At 45.0% G+C, this 13344-nt stretch overlaps 1 protein-coding gene across 1 annotated transcript in view; it reads left to right on the top strand.

Annotated features, from left to right (window-relative positions):
* Positions 1–13344, top strand: part of MTMR12 (myotubularin related protein 12) — a 57606-nt gene that overhangs the window by 27846 nt on the left and 16416 nt on the right. Inside the window, exons 7-10 of the mRNA XM_081825791.1 lie at positions 2607–2620; positions 3767–3869; positions 6105–6180; positions 12554–12660. Of these exons, the coding sequence (XP_081681917.1) occupies positions 2607–2620; positions 3767–3869; positions 6105–6180; positions 12554–12660 (300 nt within the window). The remainder of the gene's footprint in view (positions 1–2606; positions 2621–3766; positions 3870–6104; positions 6181–12553; positions 12661–13344) is intronic.

Below are 13344 nucleotides of genomic sequence, written 5' to 3'. Positions count from 1 at the left end.
TTTTTTTTTTTAAAGATTTTATTTATTTATTTGAGAGAGAGAGAATGAAAGACAGAGAGCATGAGAGGGAGGAGGGTCAGAGGGAGAAGCAGACTCCCCGCTGAGCAGGGAGCCCGATGCGGGACTCGATCCCGGGACTCCAGGATCATGACCTGAGCCGAAGGCAGTCGCTTAACCAACTGAGCCACCCAGGCGCCCCCCCTGACCTACATTTTTAAAGGGTGACTCTGCATAATACTTTTTTAAAGATTTATTTGAGAGCACGCACGTGCACAAGCAGGAGAAGCAGAGGGAAAGGGAGAATCTCAGGCAGACTCCCCACAGAGCACTGAGCCCGACGCAAGGCTTGATCTCACAACCCTGAGATCATGACCTGAGCCAAAACCAAGAGTTGGACGCTTAACTGCGCTACCCAGGCACCCCTGCATAATTCTTTTTTAGAAGCTTGAATCTTCTCATTTTGGAATATACTCTCCACTATCCTGCTAGCAATTTCATAAAATTTGTATTTCTTTTTAAAAGAGATTTTATTTATTTATTTGACAGAGCACAAGCAGGGGGAGCGGCAGGCAGAGGGAGAGGGAGAAGCAGACTCCCTGTTGAGCAAGAAGCCCGATGCGGGGCTTGATCCCGATGTGGGGCTCGATCCCAGGACCCTAGGATCATGACCTGAGCTGAAGGCAGGTGCTTAACCAACTGAGCCACCCAGGCGTCCCCAATCTCAAACATTTATAAACTTAGCTCTCCTGACACAGCACAACCCGGAATGACAGTGGGGAGGGGCCTGCAGAGCAAATGGCATGGCCCCATTCTTGCCCTTCTCCTCCTCCCCCTCTTTCCAGTCACAGAGCTTGAAAAGGGAAAGCTAGCTCTTGCTCAGAAAGAGGTTAGAAACCCCTGCACCGGGGCACCTGGGTGGCTCAGTTGGTTAAGCAGCTGCCTTCGGCTCAGGTCATGGTTCCAGGGTCCTGGGATCGAGCCCCACATCGGGCTCCCTGCTTGGCGGGAAGCCTGCTTCTCCCTCTCCAACTCCCCCTGCTTGTGTTCCCTCTCTACCTGTCTCTGTCAATTAAATAAATAAAATCTTCAAAAAAAAAGAAACCCCTGCACCTAGGAGGTGATAGTTTGTAATATGATGTTGACACTGATAGAAGGCATCCCCATTCCGATTGTTTTTATTTTTTTTAAGATTTTATTTATTTATTTGACAGAGACACAGCGGAGAGAGGGAACACAAGAGGGGGGAGGAGGGAGAGGGAAAAGCAGGCTTTCCGCCGAGTAGGGAGCCCGATGCAGGGCTCGATCCCAGAACCCTGGGATCATGACCTGAGCCGAAGGCAGATGTTTAACATCTGAGCCACCCAGGCGCCCCCGAGAATTGTTTTTTAAAAATCCTGCCACAGGGGCACCTGAGTGGCTCAGTCGTTAAGCGTCTGCCTTCGGCTCAGGTCATGATCCCAGGGTCCTGGGATCGAGCTCCGCATCGGGCTCCCTGCTCCATGGGAAGACTGCTTCTCCCTCTCCCACTCCCCCCACTTGTGTTCCTGCTCTCGCTATCTCTCTCTCTGTCAAATAAATAAAATCTTTAAAAAAAAAAAAATCCTGCCACATACTGATTAAATTCATTGGTATTTGTTTAGTTGTCAGCATCAAAAATACACCTGGTAGAAAAGTCAGGTGGGGAGGAAGGTTTTAAAGGTTTATTTATTTCAGAGAGAGCACAAGTGTGAGTGAGTGTGTGAGGGGGAGAGAATCTTCGAGCAGACACTCCACTGAGTGTGGAGCCTGAAGTGGGGCTCGATCCCAGGACCCATTGGATCATGACCCGAGCTGAAACAAGAGTCAAATGCCCAACCGACTGAGCTTTACCCAGGTGCCCCGTGGGAAGGAAGCTTTTATTTTTTTTTAATTTTTTATTTTTTTAAAGTTTTATTTATTTATTTGACAGAGACACAGCGAGAGAGGGAACACAAGCAGGGGGAGTGGGAGAGGGAGAAGCAGGCCTCCTGCTGAGCAGGGAGCCCGATGCGGGACTCGATCCTGGGACTCCAGGATCATGATCTGAGCCGAAGGCAGACGCTTAACGACTGAGCCACCCAGGCGCCCCGGAAGGAAGCTTTTAATGAGTGGTTAGCAGGGAAAATGGAGCTTTGGCAAGATTTTAGTTCTGGGAGCACTCAGCGCAAACACATACCCCTTGGACAGCCCCAGCCGTACATACAGTCTCCCACCCTTTTCTGCCCCATGGAGAAGATACAGGGCAAGCTGTGCTTTGTTTCTCACCTGGACCACTGTGGTGCTGCCTACATGGTCTCCACCACCCACTCTGGTCCCCCAGCATCCATTCTCTGTATCTCCAAGGCCTTTCATGGTTTGACTCCTGCCTGACTCCCTCTCTACCCCCCTCTGACCATACTAACCCCCTACCATAGGCCTTGCCCGTGTGGTCTCCTGTCTGGGATGCTCCTTTTGCTTTTTAGCAACACAAGGGTAGTTGCTTCCATCTTGTCAGATCTTAGCTCAGGTGTTACTTTCGTAGGGAGCCTGCCCAAGACTAGGTCAGGTCTCAGTGAGAGCTTTCTTTGTGCTCATGCCTCTCCTCACAGCACTTCCTACGATTGTGAGTTTATCTGTGTCACCATTTGAAAATGTTTGTTTCTGCAACCTGTCAGCTCGGGAGAAACAAAGACACTTTTTTTTTTTTTTTTATCATTATATCCTCAGTACCAAGTATAGTGCCTGGTTTTTTTTGTTTGTTTGTTTTAAAGATTTTATTTATTTATTTGACAGAGAGAGAGCACAAGTAGGCAGAGTGGCAGGCAGAGGGAGAGGGAGAGGGAGAAGCAGGCTCTCCACCGAGCAGGGAGCCAGACACCGGGCTCGATCGCAGGACCCCAGGATTATGACCTGAGCCGAAGGCAGCCACTTAACCGACTGAGCCACCCAGGCGCCCTTAGTGCCTGGTTTTAAGAGGCATCAATAAATAGGAAACAGAATGAGTAAAGTAGTGAAAGCCCTTCCTCCAGTGGTTAGCAGGCACTCCAGTCAGTTTGGATAATAGGAAACTGAGCATCTACTTCATCTTCTCCCCAGGTCAGAGCTGGCTATTCCAGTACCTGTCTTCCCTCTCCTGAAAAGCCTTTTTTCTCTCATCCTGCCTCCCTGTCAAGGTTTCAGAAGGTCCATTACCCTGTGGGTGTGTGTCACACAGGCCTGTGAACTGACGCTGCCCCAGGAAGACATTGCTGCCCCGCTGTTGTCCCTCTGAGGGTTTCCTCACCCTAACGAAGGCTGGGGCTGAGTGGATCGGACAGCTTTCAATAATAAAGTCGTCCTGTAGTTGGAAAGGCTGTTGACTTTGTGTTTGAAAGCTCGTCCTGATGAGTAGAATGACTGCTCTCCAAGGAGGGAGGGTTAGCTGTTTGTGGACATTGGGAGCCTCACAGCAGAGAGCCTGTGGAACCTCCTAGTAGTTTGCTGGGACAAGAGAGGACATCTCAGACTCCTCTCACTGGTGCAGAGCTGTCCATCTCTGTGCAGCCTCCTTTCTGGAGCCAATGCATGCTGCATATGCTAATATACTTGGTTCTGACATTTGTCCCCTTTGATGGAAGATTCTTTGTGAGAGAAAATTAACTGGCTAACCAACATGGTAAAAAATTCAACCTCGCTAGTACTAGAAGGGGAAGACATGCAAATTTTTAAAAAACCTTGTGGCCCCAGCTCTGCAGAATGAGCTGAGACTCAGGGCTAACCCACCCCGCAGATAGCTCTCGTGTGAAGGCGGAGAATCTGTGGTCTGTTGGTGCGTTGCTGGCGCAGCGCTACTTCCTCAGTGACCCGGGGATTAACATGCAGACTCTGATTCAGTGGGTCCGCGGTTGAGGTGGAGAAATGTGCTGTCCAGGTGATGCTGCTGCATGCTTGGAGTAGCGGGATCGTCTAGAACAACAGCTGTCATCCTCCTTGTACACTGGGGAGCTTTTGAGCTTTGGATTTTTTTCTTCAAGCTTCTGATACTTAATAGTTCTGTGGGGGGAGCCTGGACATGGGGAGGTTTTTAATCTTCCCGTGTGATTTTAATGGGCAGCCTGAGTTCATTGATGTGTGAAGAGATTTTGGGGGGGGGTGTTTGTTTGTTTACGTCAGTGATAACACCTGAAGAAGGGATACCTTACCACCTGTGCATTAAAACAGTTTTGATGGTTTGAAGTATCTTGTCCTTGACCAGTGTTTTCCAAACCTGGTTCTATGTTAAAATATAATGAGAGTTTTTTTTCTTTTTAATTACCTTTAAGATTTTTTTTAATGGAAAATTTCAAGCAGTATAAAAGAAAAGGGAATATGATGGATTCCCTTTTACCCATCACCCCCCCTTCAACAATTATTAACTCATGCCTAATCCTATTTTCTCTGTGCTTCCCTTGGATTATTTTGAAATAAATCCCAGACCTCATCACATTTTATTCATGAGTTTTTTGGTATACATCTCTAACAATTAAGAACTCTTTTTATAGATGTAACCATAAAACCATTATCACACTTTTCAAATTTAACATTAAAACCCTCAGTCAGGGGCGCCTGGGTGGCTCAGTTGGTTAAGCGACTGCCTTCGGCTCAGGTCATGATCCTGGAGTCCCTGGATTGAGTCCCGCATCGGGCTCCCTGCTCAGCAAGGAGCCTGCTTCTCCCTCTAACCCTCCCCCCGTCATGTACTCTCTCTCTCTCTCATTCTCGCTCTCTCAAATAAATAAATCTTTAAAAAAATAAATAAATAAATAAAATTAAAAAAACCCTCAGTATCATTCAGTAACATAAGTCAGTGTTCAAAAATTTCCCTATTGTTTTTATAAATTTTAGAACAATTTTTCATCTTTTTATCCGTTTTATCATTAATGAAGACTCAGTGAGATTGATATCTTGCAATTGACTGATAGGTTTCTCAAGTCTCTTAATCTGTAGATCTTCCCACCATTTGTTTTCTTGCAATTTATTTGAAGAAACCAGGCTATTTTCTGATTGTTTCCTATAATCTGGATTTTGCTGGTGTTTAAAATGGTGCTCCATTCCCTATGGATTTATTAGATCTAGGGACTTGATCACATTCAAATTCCAACCTCTTCAACTTAGAAAGTCCATCTGTCCCATTACCTGATACTTACAGGACTGACTTCAAACATGCAGCATGCATACAGGTGCCATCCATTATTTTCCATTGTAGTTCTTACACCATAGACACCTTCTTACTTCCCGTGAGGCTTTATTTCAAGCTTTTTGAGTGAAAGGGTTTTCCAGCTCCACAGTGATGCAACTTAGCAGGTTTCTTATTAATAGGAACCTGCATTTGCTAACTAGAGGAAGAGGTGGTGTCTCTGTGTATCTCCGATCTTTGCAACTCTGAAAACCTAACTTTCCCACTTCCTACCACTAAGCAGGTCATTTTTAGAACCTAAATTTTCTCATATAGAAACTGAAGCCATACTGGTTGGGTTCATGTCATAGCTCTACTAATGCTTACTAGCTGTATAATCTGTGAAGGGCCTTAGTGGTGCTGTCTCAGTTTCTCTATCTGTGAAATGGAATAATAGTAGTACATACCTCATAGAGTTGTCAGGATAAAGTGAATAATTTGTGTTAAGGAATTTAAGTCTGGCCTACAGGAAGCAGTTAAATGTTTGTTGTCAGAATGCTTGATAAAATATCTAGGCAGCAGTCATTGTAATTATTGGTTTTTATATTAGCTGACTGAAAACATGGGTGCTTAATTGCCACTATGTGATGAGAAAGAGCACTCCCAATTTTGGAATTCATATACTTGTAGGTATCATACATTCCAGTCCCCTCATTTCATGGATGAGGAAACAGACCCAGAGAAGTGGGGTAGCTTACTTAGGGTCACACAGAATCAGAGGAAGAGCTAGGATTTGAACCGAGAGTCCCAGCTGATTTGGCTGGAGATCGTTCATCTGTACTGGTTCTTCTTAAGAGGGAAATAAGGTTCGTGTCCTTACCACTGTGTTTCGCTTCCTCAGTTCATTAAAGTTGAGCCTTCATATTCAGTGAATTACTCCAGTATTAAAACTGATGACATCTCTTTCTTCTAGATTGCCAGCATACTTTGTTGTCCCCACCCCTCTTCCTGAAGAGGACGTGCGATGCTTTCAGGGTCGCGGCATACCAGTGAGTACATCTGGAAACCCTAATAGCCATGGGTTGCTCATCAGCCCATTCTGGCAGATTATTCTATTTAAAGCCCTTGGCTTTGGTCCTCTGTCCAAAAGGGATCCAGAAATATCTCAGGGGCTCACTAAAAGAGTCTCTCAGACATGAGGCTCCCTGGGACAGCTCTGAAGTTTTCACAGATGCAATAGAGTTTTTAGCAGAAACATCTTAGAGATTGAAGAGGATTACAGATCTGCCTAGTGTTGAAAGCCAGCCTGATTTTGCACCTGAAATCATTTTGAGGCTGAGTCCCCCACTCGAAGGGTAGTAGGGTTTAAGATTCTTTTTGGCCCCACTATTAATTTTTGAGTGCATGTGGCCGTTTTTTCTCCCAGAGACAATATGGAGAGTTTACTTAGTTTTCACAGAATAGACTGGGATGGGAGCCATATTAATGTGTTACTAATCAAAGAAAGCAAGGCTCTGGCAGTTACTCCAGTTTCTAATTGGTGGTTGGGAGTTGCCAAGCCTTCAGGGAATTTAGTAAGGAATGAGAATTACAAATAAATGCTGTACTGTGCACATGGCTTGTTCACGAAAAAGGTCACTCCTGGATGGGAGGCAAGATGTTTAATCAGGGTCACATGTAGGTCCCATGTAGGCAGAGCAGGTAATGAGCTTGGCCCTTGCAGTGAACCAGAGACCATCCACCTGAGTTAAGGGTGAGGCTGCTTTTCTCTGCCAGCCGGTTTGTGCCATGTGGGAATTTGGGCCTGGTCTTGCCAGATATCCTGATTTCTCAGGAGAAGCCAGAGATAGGGATTTTTATGTGAGTTGTGACTTTCCCCAATTTCTAAATGTATGCAACTGATTCAGATGTTTAAAAAATAGGTCTTTGGGCTAGAGTTGGCTCATGTCCCACTAGTTTGTAACCTTTGATTGAGAGCAGAGGTTCTCATACTTTCTGATCTCAACACTCTATAGTCTAAAAGGTTATTGAGGATTTCAAAGACTTTTTTTGTTTATGTGGATTATATTATTTGATATTTGCCATATGAAAAATTAAAACAAAAAATTTTAGTTTATTTTAGCAATAAACTTACTACATGTTAGTGTAAATAGCATATTTTTGTGAAAAATAACTATTGTTCAAAACAAACAAAAACATAGAAGAGCAGTGTTTTACATTTTTAAAAATAGAAGACCACTGGATTCTTAAATCTACCTCTTTCATTCAGTCTGTTGTAGTATGTTAGGGTTTGGTTGACGTATGGGAAGAAAATCCATCCTCACACAGATCCATATTTGGGAAAGGGAGGAATAGTTATTCACCTTTTCAGATAATTCAGAATATTATTCTTTGATGGTGCACCAAAAAAATGAGAAGTGGTGGTTTCATCAAGGTTAATTGCAATAAGGAATCTGAAAACCTAATCAATGAATTTTTCATTCTTTGCTAAATTAAAATCCATGGGGTCTGTCTTGTACTTGGAATAGATCTTAAAACATGCATTTTTTTTTTTTAAGATTTTTATTTATTTATTTGACAGACAGCGAGAGAGGGAACACAAGCAGGGGGAGTGGGAGAGGGAGAAGCAGGCTTCCCGCTGAGCAGGGAGCCCAATATGGGGCTTGATCCCAGAACCCTGAGATCATGACCTAAGCCAAAGGCAGACGCTTAACAACTGAGCCACCCCGGCGCCCAAAACATGCATGATTTTATGACCTTATATAGTGGTCTTTTGGAAAGTGTTGGTTCATGGGGTTATACAGATCGTCCAAATATTAGCATGTTTCCTTATATAAAAATCACACTCATTAACATCACGCTTGTCTCATCAGAAAAATCTGTGTGTTTTGGGAAGCTGTCTAGGTAGAGGCAGAGATTAGTTTTCCAACAGTTCTAATTTTTGCATGAAACTTCAATTTTTATCATTTACAACAATTTTTCAGTTGTTTTCCTTGAAGTGATAGGGTCACTTCATTCTTTTTTGTTTTGTTTTGAGGATGAACACCTGCTACATACCAAAGTCTGAACACCCAGTGTTTGACTCTCACTCATTCTTTCAATTCCATGAAGAGAGCAGCTAGTTCACCTCTCACCTCAGTCCCATAAGTGCTTTTCCTGAAGACCTATACACTGTATTTCAGTGCTTATTTCCCACTTCATCACGTTAATTATAAAGCTTGTTAATATTAAATATCAATCTGTAATGGCCAAGATTAATAAAACTAGTAATTTTTAGTACTGCATTAAGAACATTCTCAAGTAGAACATTTCTTTTTTCTGTGAGCATGTGGCTATGAAGAATACAGTGGTGACCAGTGCCATCTGGGAGCGGTGCCCTGAGTGGTCCGAAAGCACCCGCACTTTTACCCACCAGGGCTTTGGCACCGTCCGTGCAAATGTCAGCACAGTGAAGAGGACAAGTTAACTCTTAGTATTATTCTCAGGAACCCACCCCCCCCATCTGTAGACTACATTCTGAGAATCACTGTTTTCGAACAATGAAGATGAGGGTCTTCATTCTTTAACCTTTCAGAGAGGGATTGAGGAAAAGAGGGTGAGCTCTGTGGGAAGAAATAAAGATGAATGGTCTACACATGTGCGAATAGGCTGCCTTTCCATCCAGCGTTGAAATTTGGATACTGTGTTCTAGCCAGGCCTTGAGGCAGAGAAGTAGAAAATGTTCTGATGAGATGGGAGTGGGGAGCCAGCAACATAACTTCTTGGTAGAAACAGGAAGGTGTTCTCACTTTTTTTAGATCTGTCCTGAAAGTTGTTAGTGGAGTTTGCATGAATGGACAACAGAAGAATATTATACAAGATGGAATTGACACATTTACCCAGGGAACACAGAGCTCTCCATACCCATAACATAAAATTTACCATTAGTGGCATTTATTGTATTTACAGTGTTGTGCAACCATTACCACTTTCCAGTTCCAGAACATTTCCGTATCTCCATGCTTTTTTTTTTACCCTGACTTTTCAGCTAGTGTGTTTATTCTTGCCTTATTTTCAGTGAAGACCTGCATCATTTGTAGGTTCAGTCATACCCTTGCGGCCATTCTAGCGACCTTGGCCTCCTCTACCCTCTGCTGTTCTCCAGCCCCTGAGTATTGATCTTTTTTGGCTGTGGGGTTAGTGAACATTGCTAAAGATTATTCAAACCGAACAGCAGAGTGTTACTGAATGGGATACGGAAAAGCCATATGTCACCTTGCCTCAGTTGGGCCTTTCTTCTGCTCAGCAGTCTGTTGTTTAACTCCTTTTAGATCCTGTATCATTCTTCCCTAGGGCTGGTATAAGCCATTTTTTCATTCTCTTTAAGTTTGTAATTCCATTCTTAATTTTTGTACTGAGAGACGATGTTTCCCCTACTTCTGTGGGATTGGGGACAACCCTCGACAAGACCTCCCTCGGCTTTCCCCTTCACCTCCTGTTGGTTTTTCTCCGTGCTCTTGTTTCCTTCTCCTGAATCTAAACAGCTGCCTGGCTTTTGATCTCATCTGCCCTTGCTTTGTCAGGAGCCTGCTTCCATCAGCCTTCCCCCTTCCCCATGGATCTTTCCTGGTGTTCCGCTCTACTTGAAGGCACACTCAAGCCTCCCCTGACCTGAAGAAGCCCCTCGTTAAGAGTTAAGCTACTGTCTTGTTCTCCCTCCCAGTACTGACAAACATCTTTAAAGACTCTGTACTAATTTTCCCTCCTTGACTCTGTCCTCATTTCTTCTTGCACTGTGACTTTTACCCCCTACTCTGCGATGGACCCTCCAGAAGTCAGCGGGCCTTGTGCATCCCCCTCCCCCATACCAGCACTGTCCCCTCCCGTACCAACACTGCCCCCCCCAGTACCAGCACTCCCCCATACCAGCACTGCAGGTTTGACACTGATTATGGTCTTGACCTTTTTTGTGTCTAAATTCTTGACTTGCTTTGGACACACTGTGCTTTCTCGGTCCTCTAACCTCCTTAATAGTTCCTTCCTTCTTACACTGCTTTCTAGCGTCCAGTTGTAGATGTTCCCCTAAAGCTCTGTCTTAAGATAACCTTAAGCTGTATCAGATAGTGAATAATTTTCCCTCTCCCTTTTAAAAGTTAAACAGGATTAACAAGCAGTGATTCTTGTCTCTTGTCAAGACATATACTAAGACACCAGACAGAAATTATACATATCACAATAAGAGAAGACCGGCTTTTTGTTAATTTCCAGTGAGAAGTTTGTCTTTGACCAAGAATTTTGCTTGTTTTCTGTTTATTTTTTCAAATAGAGAACAGTAAGGGAATTGCCTCAGATGAGATGAGACAGGTATGGTTGTGCCCTCAAAAGAAAATGAGTTATTAATGGCTGAATATCAACAAGAGCCAACCCTTTCTGCCCTAGGAGAAGAGAGAAAAAGAGATAAAGGACACATAATTTCTTAGAACCTGTCACCTAGGGGCACCTGGGTGGCTCAGTCGTTAAACATCTGCCTTCGGCTCAGATCATGATCCCAGGGTACTGGGATCGAGCCAGCCCCGCATCGGGCTCCCTGCTCGACGGGGAGCCTGCTTCTCCCTCTCCCACTCCCCCTGCTTGTGTTCCCTCTCTCGCTGTGTCTCTCTCTGTCAAATAAATAAAGAAAATCTTTGAAAAAAAAAAAGAACCTGTCACCTAGTCATAGCTAAGAGTGTCTGTTCCCTTTTATCCAAGTGAGCTGCACCCAACTAGGGGGACAGGATTGCTTGGGCATTCACAATGCCGCCACCCTTGGCAGAGGGATAGAAACTGTATGCTGGTTTCTGTATGTTGCTTAGCATGACATTGGGAAAGGGAGGGGGAGGACAGCAAAGGGCCCTTTGATTTGTCTCGGTGTCTTAACACCTCCAACCTCATTTTGAATCTTAAAGAGTCCAAGTACGGCTTGGCCCTGAGAAGGGGAGTCATTGCTTTTTGGCATTTCCTGAAACAGTTCTGTGTTCCTCTGCCCTCGCTACCTGGGTGGGCTCTCATCTCTTCCATGTCTGCTGGCAGCCAGCCGCCATGTCCACAACCTCAGTCCGGCCTTCCCCTCCTAAACTTGTAACCCTCATCTAATGTGTCTTCTGGATATCTGCACACAGGTCCTGATATAACCAGCACCGATTCTGTCCTCTTCCCCTGAAACCCCAAACCAGTTGTGCCTCCTGGCTTTCTAAGTGTAGTGCAGAGTATCACCTGGACTGTGTGCTGATCTTCAACCTCATGGCCCCGGAGTCTGCTGCTAGCATGGCCAGTGTATGGTTTATACCATTCATTGCAGATGAGAAGCAAAAAGGTACCATCTCCACGAGGCAGAATTGTAAAAGGCATCTTCTTCCTCTAGGTTTGCCTTTGAGCTAAGGCTGAGGATGCGGTCAGCAGAGCAGTGGCCGGCCTCTTGCCATTCTCAACCCTTAACCAGGCCTTTATGGGGCTCAAAGTCCACAGCTGTACTCACCTGCCCCAACCAGCCTTGCCCTCTCCTCCATGCCGGGCTGTGCCGGCAGATTACTTTGTCCCAAGATCAGTCCTTGTTTCCTTTCGTTCCTGCAAAACGGAGCAAACAAACAGAAGTTCCCACCGCAGCCAGAAAAGTGCCTGAACCTGTCACTTACGGTCGTTCATATGATTTCTTCTTGTCTCGCCTTCCCTTTGTTGTTCCTTGAAATTCTCTTCTTTCGTTTACCACATTCTACCTTTTACTATGTTTGTCAGTGTATTTCCCTTTTGAGAGTGTAAACTCCTTGAAGGTAGACCCATATCTTAGCCCTCTTCACATTGTCTGTACGTACTGCACTGCTTTGCATGTACAGGTCTTCTGCGTTGAATGGCCAGCTTCCCTTCTTTCTAGTGTGAACTTCCTCTGGTGACAGGAGCTGCCCCCTGCTTGCCATCTGGCCTTTCGTCAGAATGCTGCAACTTGGAGTGCAGCTTGAGGAGGTTATTTGGTCTCTCCAAGCCTCAGTTTCTTGCTGTTGATGGGGTTAAGGATCTTACTGTCTCCGAGCGTGACTGTGAGTATCAAATGGGTTAATTGACGTAAGATGCCTGACCGAGTAAGCTGCGCTCTCGTGAGATCTGTGCTGGTGACGGTGGTGACACCATCGTCTCAGCTCCCAGCACTAAAGGCAAGTCAAAAGGTATATACGTTAGACCATAAGCAAGGCTGCGTGTGACTATCTAGACCTGGTTTGGTTTGGTTTGTTTTGAGACTAAATCGGTGTTTTTCACTTACGTAACTACTCTTTGGCTTAACAAAGGTGAATACATCCAGCCATTTCTTACTAAAGTGAAACACTTCCCTGTATGAATTTAAATGCTAAGCTTACCTGTCTCCTCCTGGATTGTGTATGTTATATCTGAAAAATCTTTTTTCCCCCTTTGCAGATATGGTGTTGGTCCTGCCATAATGGATGTGCCCTTTTGAAAATGTCAGCACTGCCCAAAGAACAGGATGATGGCCTTTTACAAATCCAAAAGAGCTTCTTGGATGGGTCAGTACTGTTCTACATTTTGTTATTGGTTAGTTCAGTTCTTGTTTTCCCAGATGCAGGGGAACAGTTCTTAATAGTATGTTCACTCCTGTTCACCGGCTGACAGCTTAGTGCTCAGGAATACCACATAGAGTGATTGGTTTTTGTTTGTTTTTAAGATCTTATTTATTTATTTGAGAGAGAGCGAGCGAGCACAAGTGGGAGAGGGGCAGAGGGAGAGAGAGAAGCAGACTCCCCACTGAGCAGGGAGCCCAATGCGGGGCTCAATTCCGGGGCTCCGGGATCATGACCTGAGCCGAAGGCAGATGCCTAATGGGCTGAGCCACCGAGGTGCCCCTAGAGTGATTGTTTTTAATCACTTTGAAAGGAGGGGCAGGTGGCTGGCTCGGTTGGTAGAGGGTGCCCCTCCTGATCTCGGGGTTGTGAGTTCGAGCCCCACGCTGGGAGTAGAGATTACTGAAAAAAATACACTTAAAAAGTTAACTTTGAGGGCGCCTGGGTGGCTCAGTTGGTTAAGCGACTGCCTTCGGCTCAGGTCATGATCCTGGAGTCCCGGGATCGAGTCCCGCATCGGGCTCCCTGCTCGGCAGGGAGTCTGCTTCTCCCTCTGACCCTCCTCCCTCTCATGCTCTCTGTCTCTCATTCTCTCTCTCTCAAATAAATAAATAAAATCTTTAAAAAAAA

Source organism: Leptonychotes weddellii, chromosome 7 (genome assembly GCF_054177405.1).
Source record: "Leptonychotes weddellii isolate Sample4059 chromosome 7, ASM5417740v2, whole genome shotgun sequence".
In the NCBI taxonomy this organism is placed as follows: Eukaryota; Metazoa; Chordata; class Mammalia; order Carnivora; family Phocidae; genus Leptonychotes; species Leptonychotes weddellii.
This window is presented reverse-complemented; position numbering and strand designations above follow the sequence as displayed.